Source organism: Aulonocara stuartgranti, assembly GCF_965226115.1.
Source record: "Aulonocara stuartgranti genome assembly, chromosome: 23".
NCBI lineage: Eukaryota > Metazoa > Chordata > Actinopteri > Cichliformes > Cichlidae > Aulonocara > Aulonocara stuartgranti.
Genome location: NC_138958.1, coordinates 46,697,721 through 46,719,096, shown reverse-complemented (window position 1 = coordinate 46,719,096; position 21,376 = coordinate 46,697,721). Strand labels below are relative to the sequence as shown.

General features: G+C 43.4%; 3 protein-coding genes across 3 annotated transcripts in view; all 3 read right to left on the bottom strand.

Annotated features, from left to right (window-relative positions):
* Positions 1 to 12,535, bottom strand: part of LOC309700359 (NACHT, LRR and PYD domains-containing protein 1-like) — a gene marked incomplete at its 5' end in the record, with an annotated part of 31,946 nt that extends 19,411 nt beyond the window's left edge. Inside the window, one exon of the mRNA XM_082523880.1 lies at positions 12,478 to 12,535. Within this exon, the coding sequence (XP_082380006.1) occupies positions 12,478 to 12,535 (58 nt within the window). The remainder of the gene's footprint in view (positions 1 to 12,477) is intronic.
* LOC309701482 (uncharacterized protein) overlaps positions 1 to 21,376 on the bottom strand; it is a 2,150,955-nt gene that overhangs the window by 23,010 nt on the left and 2,106,569 nt on the right. The gene's annotated exons all lie outside the window — the stretch shown is intronic.
* On the bottom strand, positions 18,425 to 20,619 carry LOC309700358 (NLR family CARD domain-containing protein 3-like; the record flags this gene model as incomplete). Its single annotated transcript, XM_082523879.1, has 2 exons — positions 18,425 to 20,199; positions 20,604 to 20,619. 2 exons carry the CDS (start codon positions 20,617 to 20,619, stop codon positions 18,425 to 18,427), a joined length of 1,791 nt encoding a protein of 596 aa, XP_082380005.1.

Genomic DNA, 21,376 nt, shown 5'->3' with positions numbered 1-21,376 from the left:
ACACCTGTGTGGATCAGCATGCTTGTATTCCAAAGGTTTCTCCATGTAACGATCTGCTAGGGAGTGTGGGGAGCCATAGCCCCGTCCCCCAGGGTATGAAGCAGGTATGGAGGAGATCCAGGCCCCAGATATCCAGAGGCCCCAGAGTACAAGGACCCGAGGAGGACCACCAAAAGGGGGGGAATCGCCAATCGGCCACCAGGAGTGAGCCGGTACATACATGAGCGCCCAGCCCCAGACGACAAGGACCACCAACACACCAACGTCTGAGGGCATCAGCCACCGGCAGGGAGTGTGGTGAGGGGAGATAGGCCTCCGTACTTTGGAGGGCCTGAGATGTACCCAGAGAGGTTGAGTCTAAGACCCAACCTGACACATAGACAGGCGCACGCGGACACCAACGTGCATTCCCACCCCATATGCACAACCAAATACTCGGCACTCACCCAACGTGTAGACAGACACAAATATAAACTGCACAGACCGTCGCACTCCCCAAACATACTCTATATCCCAAGTCCAGGTACCCCCGCCCTCAGAGGGGCAAGCCGCACCTAAACCCAGGAGATGTAACCCTTCTCTCTGGGGCGGAGGCAAGCGGACCACCTCTTTGATTAGAGCTGTGTCTCTAGTCAAAGCAGAGATGGAACGATGCCACTTTTTATGTCCGATATCGATATGAATCCAATATAGTCGATTTTATAATCAAACGTTTTTTTAATATCTTGCTGCATTTTGTATAAGTTCATACTCAAGTTTAAAAAATCTAAACACTAAAGCTGTTCAGTTATACCTGTCTGCAAAAACACACTGCAGCCAAAACATTAGACAATACTGATCTTTGTATTTTGATGCGGACGTCTAAAACTCTTTGGTTGTGAATAAAAGAAGTGCAACATCAGCACAAAATAATGTTTCTATTGAACAACTAACACAAACAGGTTGTAGAATGGAGCCTTTTATACTCACAGCTGAACAGAAACAACATCCAGAGTGGAAAACAGTGCAAACAACTGCAAACAGGCTTCATGACACTCATGTTTGATCAGGATGGATGTCAGTGTGAGCTGTTTCTATCACATTTAACCTCACAATCAATTTGGTCTCATTTCTATACAAAACTTAACACAAGTATGAAAAAAGTGTTTTTGATTGTTTTGTTTTTTGAACCATGAAACTGTTTAACAACACAGTTTGTTTCAAAGTCAAACGTGAGTCTGTCCATCGTTCGGTCAGACTGAGCAATGACAGCACACAGACGTAGACAACAGCTCTCTCAAACACCAAACTCAGGTCCTGTTGATGCTGATATACAGTGACACAGTTACATGGGTGATTCATCCTTTTAACTTTATCTTTAAACAGCTGCAGCTTTCACTGACAGCGCATGTGGTACTTTAACCTTTGGACTGTTTTCATCAGTTAATTATGGAGTTACTACAAAGAGTGAAACTATAGGATGATCTGTCTGCTGTCACTGGGTGGTGCTGAGGTCTGAATCTGAGGACGGCTCCTGTAGTCACAACAAGAACACAATCATCACAAACTGAAATATAAATATGATGGAGTAGAGCTTGAATTAGCTCCAGAATTTAAATATCTTGGGGTCCTTCTAGACCCAACATTATCCTTCAAGAGTCACATAAATAAAGTGTCCCAGGTACTTAAATTTAATAATCGAAATTTTAATCATATACGTAATAATTTAAATATGAATGTTGCAAAAACTTATTTTTACTCAATGATCATCTCTCATATGGACTATTGTTTGACGTCCTGGTCACTTGCTTGTCCAACAACACTTAAAACTATTGAAAACATTTATAAAAGACGTTTAAAACTACTTGACAAAAAACCGACTTCCCACCACCACTGTCATGTGTTAAAAAACATAAATTACTGAACTTCAATAACTAGGTGAAACTTAAAAGAGTGAGTTTAATATATAAAGTCTTACACTCCCTTGCTCCACCACCATTAAAGCAGTTCATTAGGCATAAAGAAAGCTCAGACAGGACCACTCGAGCTACAATCCGAGGAGACTTGTTTATACCCCACAGACGGACAGCATTTGGGCAGAACGTCCTCTCTGTCCAGGGAGGCCATCTGTGGAACAGTCTTCCTCAACCCATTAGAGAATGCTCTACACTCAGTTTGTTTAAGGCAAAGGTGAAAAACTGGTTATGGACAAATCAAGTGTGCGATCATGTATGAATTGTACAGTTTTAATGTTTTATTTGGGAACAGAATGGTGTGTATGTGTAAGTTTGGTGACGGAGTTTTTATTATGAATGAATGATGAATTTTTATGAATTATTATGTCTATTTTTTATGCTTAAGGACAACAGATGGAAATTAGTCCTTGGCTATAATCTGGTATGTTTACATTCATGTAATTTTTTTTTTTACATTTATGTTCATTAACATGCACTGTCCTAAATAAATAAATAAATAAATAAATAAATAAAGTTTATCTCTCAAATCTGAAATAAAGCTGATCCTTCTGTCCTCCCACACTCGGGAGTGTTCTTCTCTTCTCTTACATTTTTTCAGTCCTACAGTTCTGCTGACAGCTGACATATGAGCTGTTTATTTAAAAAAAGCCTTATATACGAACAGATGTTCCTATATCATGTTCACCTTTGAGTTGTTGGAGCTTTATAAATGGACATCTGCAAAGATGTGATGATGGAGCAGGTTTCAGTGCTGCTGCATCCTGGTCACAACATACGGAGGTGGTATCAGCACTGGTATCAGCACTGGTATCAGCACTGGTATCAGCACTGGTATCAGCACTGGTATTGAAGAAGAAATATTAATGCTTCAAACTATTTGTCTTAAAGGATGGAAGCTGTACAGAGTTCTGCACATGTGTCTTTGTGAACATACCTCATTAACAATATTTCAGACAGTTTTTAACCTGAATATTTGCAACAAACTCAGTATAAAAAATACAGTCAGTGCTAAAAAATTAATCAGTCGAAAAATTAAAATTTTAACTTAAGCTGCCAAGAGGAAATCGTTGGTTTCAGTAAATATCGGGCTTTGCTATTTGATCGGTTTTTACAGATTAATGAGGAGTTACTGAAGTGCCAGGTTTTTAAAGTAGGTGTTACTGTCTCTACACATGTGGAGACTGAAAACATGGTGCTGTTTAATAAGATATTTAATATTCAGCTCTGCACAGGAGCTGCAGCGGGGTGCAGCCTGTTGCCTTTACAGTATAATACTTGTAATAAAAGTACAGTAACGGTAATTAGTGACTGAGCAGCCCGGGGCGTTTCTCTTGATTTCTTTAGTCAGGGTAAATTCATTCACCTGCACGGGTTAGCTAAACAAACCCTGACGGCCGAGTGCTCATCTTAGCTAGCTAGGTCTCAGGACCGAGCTAAGGACGGTAGTTACGGAGTAGCTTACAAACACGTTTAACTTACCGAAAAAGTGCAGCGTATGGAGCGCCACGACTGACATAATGAATTAATTAAATACACCATTAAATAATTAATTAAATGTGGCAATAATTAATTAAAATTGGAATTAATTAATTAAATAAATAGTTATGACACATTTAATTAATTATTTATGTATTTCACATTTTAATTAATTATTGACACATTTAATAAATTATTTAATGATATATGTATTTATTTCATTTTGGCAGTCCTGGCGTCTGGCTCTCATCTTGAAATAATTTTATCTGTCAGCCTCACCCATCAAACTCAGGGGGCGGGGTTAACGCTGCCCATGCAGCTTCTCTAACATTTGATTGGTTGCCGTGCAAAGTAAGTCGAAACAGGTCGATCCTAGATAATCGATTGCTTGTGTAGACTTGGGGCAGCCAGGTATCCCAGAATGCAGATCAAATTACAGGCAGCAATGGTGGTGGTGTAGTTTTAAAATACCCCGTTTTTCTGTCACCAGCTACACTTTTAACAGTGTTTTAGCCGCGAATGTCGCGACGTATGTCTGGTCAGGTTGTCAACATAGAACATGTTTGCAAAAGTGCTCAGATGTTTTCAGAGATTTCACTAGCTCTGCTAACAGTCAGCGTGCAGAGTGCACCCAGGGGGTTACGTTAACCGGTTTGTTTACATATTCCACTCTCCGTGTTCCACATGTTGTATCCGCAGATTCTCATTTTCACCGAACGATCGTCTCTTTCCGCCTGGTCTTGTGTCTCTGTGCTTCTGTAACATAAAGAACGAGCTGACATTTTTCTCACGAAACCAGCGATCAGCTCAACAGACCCTCAGTTTACCTGCATGCATCCTCCTCCTCATCTGTCAGCTGTTTAACACCTGGGCCCTATTTCAGAAAGCCGGTTTAGTGCAAACTCTGAGTAAGTATACCCTGAGTTAACGAAAACTCTGGGTTTTCGGTTTCACAAAGCGAGTTTAGATTAATCCTGAGTGAGTTACTATGACGACACACTCCGTGAAGCTAACCTGCTCCCTAGCAGGTTTACTTCAACTAACCCTGACTTTCTCCGCCTCTTTGTCGGAAACCTGACTGTAGGAAGTGTCAGACATGGCGTGTCCCTTCCTTGAAGAGCCAGTAGATGTTGAAGCCCAAATTCTCCGCAGAGCTCTCCACCGGGAGAGAGTGATTAGAGCGCGTTTGGACATTTTATCATTTCCTGATGATTTTCTGTGTGAACGTTACCGTTTTTCAGCACAATCTATAAGTTATTTGAATAACATCCTCAGGCCTAATATTGCTCATGTGACACATCGCGGACATCCTCTCAGTTCTGTACATATTATTTGTATTGCACTTCGTTTTTTTGCAAACGGGAGCTTTCTGTATAATATTGGTGACGCTGAGCACGTTTCCAAGGCTACCGTCTGTCGGGCAGTCAGGAATGTTACAGTAGCACTGAAACGTCTCCTGTACACGTTTGTGGTGTTCCCCGGTCATGGACCCACAAGATTTATCAAAGAGGGATGCCACAAAATTGCAGGTATCAGGATGACCAAAACTTAATTTATGATGTGGTGATACTTGAACTACTACTTAAATTTTACATTTATTCTCACGGTTCCCAGGCGTGATTGGCTGTATAGATGGCACTCACATTCCAATCATTGCTCCTTCAGTAAATGAAGGAGACTATGTGAACAGGAAGTCTTTCCACAGCATTAATGTACAGGTACATAGTTCCCTGTAGCATTTCAAACTAACAAATAATTTCATTATAGTAATGGATGCTAATTTGTGTTCTCTGCACTGTGAAGATCATATGTGATGCTGCCAACATTATCACAAATGTGGAAGCCAAGTGGCCAGGCTCTGTGAGTGGTGGTGGTGGAGGACCCCCACCTGTTTTTCGGGCCTCCGCTTTTTTTCTGTTGGCCATAACGGGCCACATTTGAGCATACAGAGTAAGCAAATATGTACTTGTAATGTGCTCAGATAATTTCAATAAGTGCTTACAGAAAGAAAATTAATGTAGCCTCTAACTGCAATTGATTTACATGGGACAAACAGTCCAAGCACTATGGCTCATAATACAATTACACCTTACCTGTTTGGACTATATTTTTATATTTCATTTTTACTTGCTGCCAGGAACGTTTGGGGCCTGTTGGGTTGCACTTGTGCTCACATCATCACAAAATCAAATGTATAAAATAAAAAATTAAATATAATAAAATAACGTGTTAAATGGGTGGAAATCCCTAGATCAATGTTTAAATTAACACTCACGCATTGACTCTGTCGGCTATGTTTTGCCATGCATGCTCCCTTTGTTTTGCAGCTGAGGCTGTGTTACTTTTTTTCCGCAAAATTTGCATGTTATCGGCATATGCTGCCATCAGAATTTCGGCCTCAAGCGCTGTAAAATACATTGACCGCGCCTTCTTTCCCTCCGTCTCGCTTAATCTGTGCTCCACTAATCAGGGCTTTATGTATCCTCGTGCGCACGCTTAACTTGGGGTTAAAGCAACTCCGCGTTGATTGAACTACTTGTTATCAGCCTTTCTGAAACCGAATATTCCGAGTTGGACAGTTCGGGGTTACTCAACCCTGAGTATCGTTTTTCACTCTGAGTTTTCTAAACCGGCTTCCTGAAATAGGGCCCAGGCCAAAGCAATGGTTTTGACTCGATCAGCGTTAACCCCGCCCCCTGAGTTTGATGGGTGAGGCTGACAGATAAAATTATTTCAAGATGAGAGCCAGGCGCCAGGACTGCCAAAATGAAATAAATAAATATATCATTAAATAATTAATTTAATGTGTCAATAATTAATTTAATGTGTCAATAATTAATTAAAATATGAAATACATAAATAATTAATTAAATGTGTCATAACTATTTATTTAATTAATTAATTCCAATTTTAATTAATTATTGCCACATTTAATTAATTATATAATGGTGTATTTAATTAATTCATTATGTCAGTCGTGGCACTCCATAGCAGCGGGGCCTCGGGTCCATCTGTCGGGTAGTCCAGTTTACTGAAGAACACCTCAGGCTGTCAGGTTAAAACACTCGGCCGTGTCTTCGTAGCGTAAACGCTGGCCGTCCTCTCAGAGTCTACGCTCTATCTGCTATTCCCGAACAGAGATACGCAAGTTTCTCCGTGACTGCAGCTGCCAGTCAATTCAATTCAATTCAATTTTATTTATATAGCGCCAAATCACAACAAAAGTCGCCTCAAGGCGCTTCATAGATACAGAGAAAAACCCAACAATCATATGACCCCCTATGAGCAAGCACTTTGGCGACAGTGGGAAGGAAAAACTCCCTTTTAACAGGAAGAAACCTCCAGCAGAACCAGGCTCAGGGAGGGGCGGCCATCTGCTGCGACCGGTTGGGGTGAGAGAACGAAGACAGGATAAAAGACATGCTGTGGAAGAGAGACAGAGGTTAATAACAGATATGATTCAATGCAGAGAGGTCTGTTAACACATAGTGAGTGAGAAAGGTGACTGGAAAGGAAAAACTCAATGCATCATGGGAATCCCCCGGCAGCCTACATCTATTGCAGCATAACTAAGGGAGGATTCAGGGTCACCTGGTCCAGCCCTAACTATATGCTTTAGCAAAAAGGAAAGTTTGAAGCCTAATCTTAAAAGTAGAGATAGTGTCTGTCTCCCGAATCCAAACTGGAAGCTGGTTCCACAGAAGAGGGGCCTGAAAACTGAAGGCTCTTCCTCCCATTCTACTTTTAAATACTCTAGGAACAACAAGTAGGCCTGCAGAGCGAGAGCGGAGCGCTCTAATAGGGTGATATGGTACTACAAGGTCATTAAGATAAGATGGGGCCTGATTATTTAAGACCTTGTATGTGAGGAGCAGGATTTTGAATTCAATTCTGGATTTAACAGGAAGCCAATGAAGGGAAGCCAAAACAGGAGAAATCTGCTCTCTCTTTCTAGTCCCTGTCAGGACTCTTGCTGCAGCATTTTGGATCAGCTGAAGGCTTTTCAGGGAGTTTTTTGGACATCCTGATAATAATGAATTACAGTCGTCCAGCCTGGACGTAATAAATGCATGAACTAGTTTTTCAGCATCACTCTGAGTCAAAGCTGCTATGATGACGTTACACCCCATTTTAACATCACCGCTGTCGGAATTAGAATCAAACTTGGACATAAATCAGCGTGATGAGAACTATACCTCCAAAGGTCGGGTAGGCCAGAAGTAAACGGCTATGAAATGGGACGGTCTAGCCTTCAGATTAGCATCACCGCTGTCTCGATGGAGTTTAATAAACTCAGCTGTCTGCTCCTTGCTATCTAAAATATAACAGGACACTGGAGTAAACTCTCGACCATCTCACACTTCTGCTTAATCAGTTTTCTGTTTGACGTTTATTCAGCTGTGTGAAAACCACCCGGGGGATTAATACAGTGGCTTGTAAAAGTATTCGGTCCCCTTGAACTTTTCCACATTTTGTCACATTACAGCCACAAACATGAATCAATTTTATTGGAATTCCAGGTGAAAGACCAACACAAAGTGGTGCACACGTGAGAAGTGGAACGAAAATCATACATCATTCCAAACATTTTGTACAAATAAATAACTGCAAAGTGGGGTGTGCGTAATTATTCAGCCCCCTGAGTCAATACTTTGTAGAACCAGCTTTTGCTGCAGTTCCAGCTGCCAGTCTTTTAGGGTCTGTCTCTACCAGCTTTGCACATCTACAGACTGAAATCTTTGCCCATTCTTCTTTGCAAAACAGCTCCAGCTCAGTCAGATTAGATGGGCAGCGTTTGTGAACAGCAGTTTTCAGATCTTGCCACAGATTCTGGATTGGATTTAGATCTGGACTTTGACTGGGCCATTCTAACACATGGATATGTTTTGTTTTAAACCATCCCATTGTTGCCCTGGCTTTATGTTTAGGGTTGTTGTCCTGCTGGAAGGTGAACCTCCGCCACAGTCTCAAGTCTTTTGCAGACTCCAAGAGGGTTTCTTCCAAGATTGCCCTGTATTTGGCTCCAGCCATCTTCCCATCAACTCTGACCAGCTTCCCTGTCCCTGCTGAAGAGAAGCACCCCCAGAGCATGATGCTGCCACCACCATATTTGACAGTGGGGATGGTGTGTTCAGAGTGATGTGCAGTATTAGTTTTCCACACAGAGCATTTTGAACAAAAAGTTCCATTTTGGTCTCATCTGACCAGAGCAGCTTCTTCCACATGTTTGCTGTGTCCCCCACATGGCTTGTGGCAAACTACAAACGGGACTTCTTATGGTTTTCTGTTAACAATGGCTTTCTTCTTGCCACTCTTCCATAAAGGCCAACTTTGTGCAGAGCACGACTAATAGTTGTCCTATGGACAGATTCCCCCACCTGAGCTGTAGATCTCTCCAGCTCATCCAGAGTCACCATGGGCCTCTTGGCTGCATTTCTGATCAGCGCTCTCCTTGTTCGGCCTGTGAGTTTAGGTGGACGGCCTTGTCTTGGTAGGTTTACAGTTGTGCCATACTCCTTTCATTTCTGAATGATCGCTTGAACAGTGCTCCGTGGGATGTTCAATAGTGATGGGACGTTCTGTATCGAGGCTTCGGAGCGTGTGTCGAGTAATGGAGGGGGCGTTTCCGCGAAGCGCGTATCGAGGCTTGCTTCATTTATGGGAGGAGCTGAAAATGATGACGTCCGAAGCCTCGCTGCCCGGCTGTACCACGTGACTGGTTCATGAAGTGGTTCGAACTTTGCCGCGAGCTATGACAGCGATATAAACCCTCAGACTACATTCAAAAATGTGGGTGTTTGATGGAGAGTTGTTAGTGAGAGTTTGGAGGTTTATGAGAGTGAGGAGAGAAAGTCAGGAGAGAATGGAGCCAGCTAAGAAGAGGAGGATGTCCTCCCCTGTGTGGGAACATTGTGATTTTATTCCTCCCAACAAGCTATGTAAATTTCTACAGAAGATGTATTTCCATGATACTGATGGTGCAATACAATTTATGTTGAGCTGTCTTGACTTTTGTACAAGGTGAAGTGTTTGCTATGTGCCAGGGAGCTGGGATATAACAACAACACCTCATCCATGCTTAGGCACTACAGAGCTTTGCATGAGAATAAGGGGGAACACTGATTGTGGAGCAAGACCAGGTGAGCCATCAAATGCAATGATAATATAGGATGCAGTAATGTTACTAAATGATATAACAATATTATACAACTGTTATAAGTTACGTGTGTGATATTTATATTTGTGCTTTATCTTTATTGTCTTTCCTCAGGAGAACAATCTCAAATAGATGAAGACCTGGTCAGCATGGTGATCGAGGACTCCCAGCCATTTAGCATTGTGGAGGACAAAGGATTCAAAAGATTTGTTAAATCATTAAATCCTAGCTATGTTCTCCCCACTAAAAAGGTCATAAAAGCAGTGAAAATTTAGTTTTTACAGAATAAAATGTGAACAGGCAGGACTGAGGCTCAAAGCCTCAGTGTGTAGCTGTCCATACCTCAACGTTACAAAAGCACAACTACTGTCCACACCCCAACCACACCTCACCTCACAGTAAATGATCATTTCCATTTCAAGCATTTCCAAATAATCATTTCCCATACTGCCAGTATAAATATACACAGTGTACTGCCATCACTACAATATACATGTTTTACACACTCCTTTTGTTGTTGACATTTACAGGCTGTGTGCAAAATGCCACACTCTTCAAATTCATGCCAACTAATATTTTTACGTCCAGTAGGTGTCCTGCTAGAGCAAATGAAGCTTCATGAAGCTTCGCGTTGGGGTGAACCAATTGGATGAAAAGCTTCAGTGCTTCATGAAGCTTCATCTGCCCATCACTAATGTTCAAGGCTTGGGAAATCTTTTTGTAGCCTAAGCCTGCTTTAAATTTCTCAATAACTTTATCCCTGACCTGTCTGCTGTGTTCTTTGGACTTCATGATGTTGTTGCTCTCAATATTCTCTTAGACAACCTCTGAGGCCGTCGCAGAGCAGCTGTATTTGTACTGACATTAGATTACACACAGGTGCACTCTGTTTAGTCATTAGCACTCATCAGGTAACGTCTATGGGCAACTGACTGCACTCAGACCAAAGGGGGCTGAATAATTACACACACCCCACTTTGCAGTTATTTATTTGTAAAAAATGTTTGGAGTCATGTATGATTTTCATTCCACTTCTCATGTGTACACCAGTTTGTGTTGGTCTTTCACCTGGAATTCCAATAAAATTGATTCATGTTTGTGGCTGTAACGTGACAAAATGGGGAAAAGTTCAAGGGGACCGAATACTTTTGCCACTGTAAAGGTTTGTTTTGTCTAATCTAATCTAATAACTTTAATCTCAGCCAAACTGATTTACTCAGGAACAAATAAAACACTGAAAAAAGTCAAACAATAACATTTTTAGGTTGTCTAAGTCACTTATATATTACGTTTAGAAGAAAGTGTACTTTATTGATCCCCGTGGGGAAAATCCCTCTCTGCATTTAACTCATTCACTCAGTGAAGCAGTGGGCAGCCACTGGGCGCCTGGGGAGCAGTGTGTAGGGACGGTACCTTGCTCAGGGGTACCTCAGGGTAGCTGTTCAGGGGAATCGAACCCCCGACCTTCCGATCATGGGGCCACCACTCTACCTACTGAGCTATCCCTGCCCTACCTGAGTTTAACCTGAGTAGCGAAAGACCGCGGTGATCTGAACATGATGTGCCGGGAGTTTGCTGTTCTCGGCGGCTCTACTGACCCTCGAGCTCTCGGCTAGCTATCGAGCTGGTGGGTAACAGACGTCTCAGAAACGTCGGAGCACTGAGCAATATGCGATATCTTGATAAACTGAGCAGATATTTAAAGTTTACACAGCTACATTCTCACCTGAAAATATGTTAAAAGTTTATTTTGTGACCCAGAAAGAGTAATAAGAGTAATATTGAAAACTTAGTAGCGACCACCATTGCCGGAAAGTGGAATTGGATGGGCCACGCTATGAATTCTGGGATATGGTGGGCCACGAAGGACACACCCGACCCATCCTTTAATTTTGGGGAAAAGGAGGACGCATTGGTCGGCTGCATTCGGAGGAGTCTATGAATTTGGACAGCCTTCATCGTGTCGCTGTGACGTAATCGGTCTACAAATGCGTCCTCAGGAGGATGCAGCCCATGAATTTGGACACCCCCTATGTTTACTACTGCATAGACACATTGAATTTCCAACACAAGGAAACGACTTTTTGGATAATGTTTTCACCACCAAGAGAGGAGATTACAAAGCCCCCCACCCACTTTGGTGCCTCTGATCACATCACTGTTATGCTAATGCCAGCATACAGGCCCCTGGTCAAAGTCACTAAACCAGTTCGTAAGCAGGTACGTGTGTGGCCAGAAGGACCTGCAATACTGCTTTTCCACCACAGACTGGGAGATCCTTAAACAGGCCGCCACACATGACAACACCACAGACCTGCAGGAATATACAGAAACTGTCATTGGCTACATCTCAAAAGGCATCAATGAGGTCATAGAGACCACTGTCCAGGCCAATCAGAAACCATGGCTCACAGGTGAGGTCTACAGGCTCCTGAGGGTGAGAAATGCAGCCTTGAAAGCTGGGGATGAGGTGAGCCTAACAACAGCAAGGGCAAACCTGTCACATGCATCAGAGAGGTGGAAATGCAGTGCTCCAGGAGGATTTTGCAAAGCTTCAGTGACAGCAGAGATACTCAGAGGCTGTGGCAAGGAATACAGACCATCACAGACTACAAGCCCACTCCTCAGACCGCTGTCGGGTCCACCACATTACCGTAAGAGCTAAGTGAAATTTTCTCTTGCTTTGAGACACAGAACGACACCCCAGCACAGAAGACTCCACCCCCCAACGATCGGGTGGTGACACTATCAACATGCTTGTCAGGACCTGCTGCCATCAGGGAGGAGACTGAAGAGCCTCCGGGCCAGAACCAGGAGACTGAGAGACAGCTTCATCCAGGTTGTCAGGATGCTGAATTCACTCCCTGCTCTCACACACCAACTCCAGACCTGCATTCATCTTTTCCCTCTGAACCCCCCAAACATACAAACCCTGAGCCACCACCATTGCCCTTTCACTGACTGCCCTACTCCACCATTTGACCCTCTCATAAGAGGTGAAACATCTTCAAGGAAACTTAAAGAAGACGCTTTTCTTTCCAAGCTCCGTAGACTACGGTGACCTGGATGTCTGAGAACCTCCACAGACTGATTTTACAAGAACAACTTGTGTCAAAAAATCCCTAGCAGTGCCTCTCTGTCACATACACAAATCACTAGAGTTACAAATTTAATAACTTAAAAAACCTCAGAAAAACAGAACTGAGCAAAACAAACAAACAAACAAACAAACAAACCAGAGACCTGGGGCCCGTTCTTCGTACGTCGCTTACTACATCCAAGATCAAATGACACATCCAAGACCAAATCATCGCGCTAACGGTGAGCTCGCTAATCCGGTTCTCCGAACACACCTGCTGTTGACGATTAGTACAGCTGGATGAAGTAATGTGAGATCACTGGGTGTCGTAAAAGGGGCTACACATCGATAGCAGAAACATTGATCGGCAACCCTCTGATTGGTCGGCGGAAATGTCGAAGGAGCGCGCTCGGTATTTTTCGGCAGCAGAGCAAGAACTCTTGAGTGAGGGATTTCAGGAGTTTCAGAGTTTAATCAGTTGTAGCCACAGCTGCCCTGGGGCAGACTGACAGAAGCCAGGCTGCCATATCGCGCCATCGGCCCCTCTGGCCAACACCAGTAGGGGGTAGGGTAGATTTATTATATTACACTATATTATCCAATATTATATTACATTATATTATATTATATTACATTATATCCCCTTTCACATTAGAGCCACAACAGGACCCACTAGAACATGGGAACAAGTAAAAGTGAAATATAAGAATATTCTACAGAATGGTAATATTGATCACTTATATTGCTTTTCGTCTCTTGGAAAGAGACCCTGGAATAATCTGTTTGTTCATAACAGCAACCAAGAAAAGGGCAGAGCAAAAAAGACAGGTGGTGGTCCTGCACCCCCTCGTCAACAAGTTGGTTAAGTAAATAATACCCTCACGGGAATATCGATATCTCTCTATGAGCACACTGTCGCGCTGAGCTAAAGGATCCTGTCTGTCCCGCAATATACGCTGGATTCTGAGGACTCTCCTTATCAATCTTGCACCTTCCGCAATGGGTGGCTCGCGTATACGGACAGCACATGGCTGCGACAGACTTCCCAAATCCACCTTCGCTTTTATAGCCGTGGTCTCTCATCTTGATTACACGAAGTAATTTACAATTGCTACTCTGAAATATGAATTACATCTGTAATAATCACATACATGTAATAGAATGTTAATAGTACATTTCCCTTTTTTAGGAAATGACCTGTATGTATCTGTGTGAAATCAATAAACAAACAAAGGGTTGCCGATCAATGTTTCTACTATCGATGCGTAGCCCCTGTTAAGCCACCCAGTGATCTCACATTACTTCATCCAGCTATACTAATCGTCAACAACAGGTGTGTTCGGAGTACCGGAATAGCAAGCTCAAAGTTGGCGCGATGATTTGATCTTGGATGTAGTAAGCGAGGTACGAAGAACGGACCCCAGGTAAGAACATTGTTGAGGTTTAAATTTATAATCTTAAATACTTATATGCTGATTATATTGCTTTATAAGAAAGGCCCAAATCTGAGTACACTCTGTGCCGACAGGACTGACAGGAAATTACATGCTTTTGCAGGCGAAAAGTGAAACTAAGCAGAGTGTTTGGTCGAAACTTAAAGTGTGTGTGATGTCTATATAAATGACTAGGCTTGCTGTTTTGTGCTTCAGACCTGGGGTTGTGTGTTCAGGTCTCCATATCCGGATATGTAAAATAAAGATAATCTTTTAAAGTAAAAAGACCACTTTTGAGCCGTGTCTTTTTGGCCATAACAAATACCAAAAGAACCGGAATTTAATAACATTAAAACCAAACAATAAATGAGCAAAGTAGTGCATGATAAATATAGATGACAAATACAAAGTGCAATATAGAAACACTGGTTAAAAAGAAATGAACAATTAAAAAGGAGGATAAAAGATGTGAGCAGTAGTTAAACAGTAGAAATAAATATATAATAAACAAATAAAAATAGATAATAAATGAAAGCCAGGTCTGAAAGGTGAGTTTGGCTTTAAAAGCATGAAAACACACTGCTGTCTTCAGGAAGGCTGCTCCAGTAACTTTCTATGCTCGCTTTGAGGCTGCAGCTAAGGACTCCAACAATGCTAGTGCTAGCGGCGCTAACGGCTGCAGACAGGAAGATACTGCCAGCACCGGAAACGTGCTCGTCATCTCCGAGCATGAAGTAAGGAGAGCCTTCAAGAGAGTGAACACCAGGAAAGCAGCAGGACCAGACGGCATCCCAGGTCGTATCCTAAGAGACTGCGCATACCAGCTAGCTCCTGTGTTCACTGAGATATTCAACATCTCTTTATCTCAGTCGGTGATCCCCACATGCTTCAAAGAGTCCATCATTGTTCCTGTCCCGAAGAAACCCCACCCTGCTTCTCTCAATGACTATCGCCCTGTAGCCCTCACCTCAGTAGTGATGAAGTGTTTTGAACGCCTGGTCAGAGACTTCATCATTTCTTCACTACCAGACACACTGGACCCACTACAGTTCGCTTACCGTCCAAATCGTTCCACAGACGATGCCATCTCTCATCTCCTCCACACATCACTCACTCACTTGGACACTAGAAGGGGGAATTATGTTAAAATGCTCTTCATAGGGGGCAGGGATAGCTCAGTAGGTAAAGTGGGCACCCCATGATCGGAAGGTCGGCGGTTCGAATCCACTTAACGGCTACCCTGAGGTGCCCCTGAGCAAGGTACCGTCCCTACACACTGCTCCCCGGGCGCCTGCTTAGTGGGCTGCCCACTGCTTCACTGAGTGAATGGGTCAAATGCAGAGAAAAACAAGTAATTTCCCCATGGGGATCAATAAAGTATCCATTATTATTATTATTATAGACTACAGCTCTGCATTTAACACCATAATTCCCTCCACACTCACCACCAAGCTGGAGCATCTGGGACTCAGCTCATCTATGTGTCAGTGGATCTCCAACTTCCTAACTGGCAGACCACAGGCAGTAAGGATGGGCCGACATGTCTCAGCCTCCACCACTCTCAGCACTGGAGCCCCCCAGGGGTGTGTTCTGAGCCCCCTGCTGTACTCACTGTACACATATGACTGTGTGGCCACTACCAGCTCCACCACCATCATCAAGTTTGCTGACGACACCGTCGTGGTGGGCCTGATCTCTGATAACAACGAGACGGCCTACCTGAAGGAGATTAGGAATCTGGAGAACTGGTGCCAGAGGAACAACCTCCTTCTAAACATCAGTAAGACAAAGGAGCTGATAGTGGACTTCAGCACTAAGCAGGAGAGGAACTACCAGACCCCCGTCATCAATGAGTGCCCAGTGGAGAGAGTGGACAACTTCAAATACCTCGGAGTTCACATCACGCAGGACCTGTCATGGTCCTGTCACATCAACACCATGGTGAAAAAGGCCCAACAGCGTCTCTACCACCTCAGACGCTCGAGAGACTTCCTTTTGTTTTTTTTTGTCCCGTTTGGATCTTTAGCCATCAGAATTGTTGTCTTAAGGCCAAGAAAGATGCCAAGCGGATTTATTTTACCAAGTGGATCATCATGGGCTTGCCATATTGGTCCATTTGATTGACCTTTATTATAATTATGAATTTATTTTATTTTCAGTTGCTACAAACGGGACAGACATGACTGTGGGATAGGACAGGGGGAAAGAATGAAAGAAAGAGAGGGAGAGAAAAAAAGAAAACCAAAGGGGAGAAGAGACGGTGAGAAGGGGGGGAAGAGAGAAAAAAACAAACAAACAAAAAAAACAAAACTCCTGGGTCACCTGTATGGAGAAAAAAAAACAGAGGAGAAAGCAAACAACAAAGAGCAACATAATAAGAAAAAAAAAGCACCATCACAATAAACTAGCTAGCAGTAGATATCGATAGTTACTAAATAATAAACGATATTGTGCAGCACGCAAGATAGCCAGCGCACAGTGTGCTTTGAGGCAGCAGCCAAGAAAGCTGTAGTCCGCGTCTATGAATACCCATGTGTACACCTGTGTGGATCAGCATGCTTGCATTCCAAAGGTTTCTCCATGTAACGATCTGCTAGGGAGTGTGGGGAGCCACAGCCCTGTCCTCTATGGTATCAAGCAGGTATGGAGGAGATCAAAACTCCAGACATCCAGAGGCCCCCAGAACACAAGAGACCAAGGAAGACCCACAGAGGGGCAGCCGCGCCACTGTCCCAGTAAGAGCTAAGGAGAGTCCCAGATGAGGGCTCATTCAGCAGCCGCGGAGCAGAAGCCAGGGGGAGTTGCAGTGACGCGCCCGTGAGCTCCGCCGGCAGCCAGCTGTGCCTGAGTGACCGAGCCCCAGGCCGAGAGGCCGGGGGCACCCCACCTCCGAAGTGGCCCGAGCGAGCCGCCAAGGAGTGAGCCGGTGTGTACCCGGACGCCGCTTGAGAGACTTCCAACTGCCCTCCAAGGTGCTCAGGAACTTTTACTCGTGCACCATAGAGAGCATCCTGACGGGAAACATCTTAACCTGGTTCGGGAACAGCACCATGCAGGACAGACGAGCTCTACAGAGGGTTGTGCGATCAGCTGAGCGCACCATCCGCTCCGAGCTCCCTGACCTGCACTCAATCTACAGCAGGCGGTGCTGGACCAAGGCCAGGAAGATCGTGAAGGACCTCAGCCATCCCAACAACAGACTGTTCTCTCTGTTGAGGTCAGGAAAGCGATTCCGCTCCCTGAAGACCAACACAGAGAGACTGAGGAGGAGCTTCTTCCCGCAGGCGATACGGTCTCTCAATCACAATCACACCACCACACAGTACTGACCCACACATACAGTTCTTACACACACACTGGACATTCTGGACATTGTTTTCACTTCATCACTTAAATCACTTTAAGCATATTTGCACTGCACAAGACATAATGTGGATTGCACAACACTGGACACTATATTCTTCATTTCAAGCTAATACTTGTACAGCTGCTGTTATTGTGTATATATTTATTTATATTTCTTCATACATTCTTATATAGTTCTATATTGTGTATTTTGTTGTACAGTTATTTTATTTTCAACTTTAATTTATGTATTTTATCTTATTCTTTCCCAGTTAAATTTACCCTTCATTCTAATTTGTGTTGTACAGTTATTTCATTTTTAACCTTAATTTATATTTTATTCCTTCCTAGTTAAATTTACCCTTTTTAATTTTTCATATTTATTTCCTATCTTATTCATAGCCTTTTCCTTTTTTGTTTTCTTTAGGTCACGAGCAGTTGTCCAAGCATTTCACTACATATCGTACTGTGTATGACTGTGTACGTGACAAATAAAATTTGAATTTGAATTTGAATTTGAATTTGAAAGTCATCTACATGTGGGTTTAGTTCTGACTTTAGGGACAAGTAAAAAAATAAAATAAAATAAAAACATCTGTCCAGACAACCTGACAGTCAAAAATATAAACTCAGGAACTTAAAAGGAAAATTGTGCTGACTTTGAACGTCCGCATCAAGATAAACTTACAGATTTAAGAGTCAAAAAGTGTCAAAAAGTCTGTATCCTTACCCGAGAGTTTCAAGTTTACAGTCAGGACTCTTTAGTCCAACACACAGCAAATCCAATTTTGAATCCTGCAGGTAGTTCAAGCTCAGGTCCAGCTCTCTCAGATGATTGGATGGGGAGCTGAGAATTTCAGACAAAGCTTCAAAGCTTCTTTTTGAGAGTTTACAATAACTCAGCCTGAGGAAGAATAACAATGGAGACATATTCTTTTATTCATCTAGCATTATTAAACATATTTGTTCATAGATTCACTTACAGCACTTTCTTGGATGCTTTGACCACTGGCAGCAGCTTCAAAAATGCCTTCTCTGAACGGGAGTATTTCTCCAGGTCGAACTCATCCAGATCTGATGACAGTAAGATGAAGACCAGAGCCGACCACTGAGCAGGAGACAGTTGATCTGTGGAGAGACGTCCTGATCTCAGGGACTGTTGGATCTCCTCCACTAGAGAACGATCATCCAGTTCATTCAGACAGTGGAACAGGTTGATGCTTTTCTCTGCAGACAGTTTCCCACTGAGCTTCTTCTTGATGTACTGGACTGTTTCCTGATTGGTCTGTGAGCTACTTCCTGTCTCTGTCAGCATGCATAGAAGATCCTGATTGGTCTGCAGTGAAAGACCCAGGAGGAAGCGGAGGAACAAGTCCAGGTGTCCATTTGGACTCTCTAAGGCTTTGTCCACAGCACTCTGGTAGAAGTCTTTTACAGTAAGTGTTTTCTGGAAGATTTTAAAGCGAGGAGATTGTTTCTTAAGCAGGTTGACTCCAGAGTTGATGAAGGTCAGATAGACATGAAGAGCAGCAAAGAACTCCTGAATGCTCAGATGGACGAAACAGTAAACGACACCGGTGAACATGTGACACTCATCAGCTTTAAAGATCTGTGTGAACACTCCTGAGTACACTGAGGCTGCTCTGATATCGATGCCACACTCTGTCAGGTCTGATTTATAGAAGATCAGGTTTCCTTTCTGCAGCTGATCAAAGGCCAGTTTTCCCAGAGACTCAATGATCTTCCTGCATGAATCTGTCTCAGCTCCTCCATCATACTTGATGTCCTTCGTTTTTAGGTGAAATAGCACAAGGCGTAGGTAGAGCTCTGTGAGAGTCTTAGGCAGATCTTTGCTCTCTTTGTTCTTCATGACAAACTCCAGAACTGTAGCAGTGATCCAGCAGAAGACTGGGATGTGGCACATGATGTGGAGGCTTCGTGATGTCTTGATGTGGGAGATGATGCTGCTGGCCTGCTCCGAATCTCCGAATCTCTTCCTGAAGTACTCCTCCTTCTGTGGGTCAGTGAACCCTCTGACCTCTGTCACCATGTCAACAATGTCACAAAGGATCTTATTGGCTGCTGCAGGTCGTGTGGTTATCCAGAGGCGAGCAGAGGGAAGCAGTTTCCCCCTGATGAGGTTTATCAGCAGCACATCCACTGAGGTGGACTTTCTAGGGTCAGTCAGGATTGCAGTTTTGTGGAAGTCCAGAGGAGGTCGACACTCATCCAGACCATCAAAGATGAACACAACCTGGAAGTCTTCAAAGATGTAGATTCCTGCTTCTTTGGTTTCAGTAAAGAAGTGATGAACAAGTTCCACCAAGCTGAACTTTTCCTCTTTCCGCAGATTCAGCTCTCTGAAAGTGAATGGAAACATGAACTGGATGTCCTGGTTGGCTTTGTCTTCAGCCCAGTCCAGAGTGAACTTCTGTGTTAGGACTGTTTTCCCAATGCCAGCCACTCCCATTGTCAGCACTGTTCTGATTGGTTTATCTCTTCCAGGTGGGAGTTTAAAGATGTCTTCTTGTCTGATGGTTGTTTCTGGTCTGTCTGGTTTCCTGGATGCTGTTTCAATCTGTCTGACCTCATGTTCATCATTGACCTCTGCAGTCCCTCCCCCTGTGATGTAGAGCTCTGTGTAGATCTGACTCAGGAGGGTCGGGTTTTCTGTTGTAGAAATCCCCTCGAGCACACACTGGAACTTCTGCTTCAGGTCTGACTTGAGTTTGAGCTGACACTCAGTGAGAATCTCTGCATGAATAAACAGCAAATGACACAAATGAGAAAACTGCATTCTGGTTACTGTGGTTATGTGTTCAGTTCACTGGACTCTTGGTGTCATGATCCGGGTGAGTCTGAGTAACTTTCCACAGCATCAGCTCTCCTCCCCTGGGTGGAGCCCTCCTCACTCCTCCCTGCTCCTCACCTGTTGCCAATTACTCCGGCAGTATCTATGAGCAGCACTCACAATGAACCTTCTCCAGATTGTCTGCTTAGCACAGTCAGTTCTCTGCCTCACATTTTGTCTTGTGCTCCTCAGCTTGTTTCGCGTAACCCTCTTTTCCTGTTCCCTAGTCGGCACCTGGATACATCTTCCAACTCTCGCCATAAGTCACGCCTCAGGATTCTGCCCTGCCACTGCTGGGAAAACTCACTCTTGCAAACTGCCATCCTCACCTGCCTGCCTCCCTGTGCACCCACATCGCACTCTGTACCCAGATTTAATTCATCTCCTCCTCCAGCTGATCTCCACCTGCAGCCACGTAACACCTCTTAGTTTTTAAATCTTGGACTCATTCACTACACTGTGGACCACTCTGATTATTATCTCCTTTGTTCCAGTGATCCTGGATAGTTTCTATTCGCCCGTTTCTGCCCCTGTTGTTCCTTTGACCTGCCTCAGCTTATGTTCTGGCCTCAGCTCTGCACTTCTCATAATACCTCGCTTGCTGTTGAATTTAGCCGTGATTCAGCTTTCTCCGTCAAGAAATCTAGTAAAATACATTTCTGTTAAAAGTCACTCAGCCTCCGTTTTTTGGTTCTGTGCTTGACTCCATTCCTTTTCATGAGCCATTGAGCCCTGACACTTGGGTTATAACTGAGGGCAGGTTTTATAGAGACACATTTGATTTAATTGTGTTTATTTATACAGCACCAAATCAATACTAGCAACATTTCACATATTACATAAACAACAATATGGAGCCAGTGATGAATAAATATGTAGAATAAATGAAAGAATTTCAAGTATAAACGTTTTTTTTTTAATTCCTCCAAATAACAACAACAGTCACCCCAATGTGCTTTATATTGTAAGATAAAGAACCTACAATAATACAACAGAAAAAACCCCAACTATCTTTTTGGGTCCTGAAAACTGAAGGCTCTGCCTCCCATTCTACTTTTAAATACTCTGTGAACAACAAGT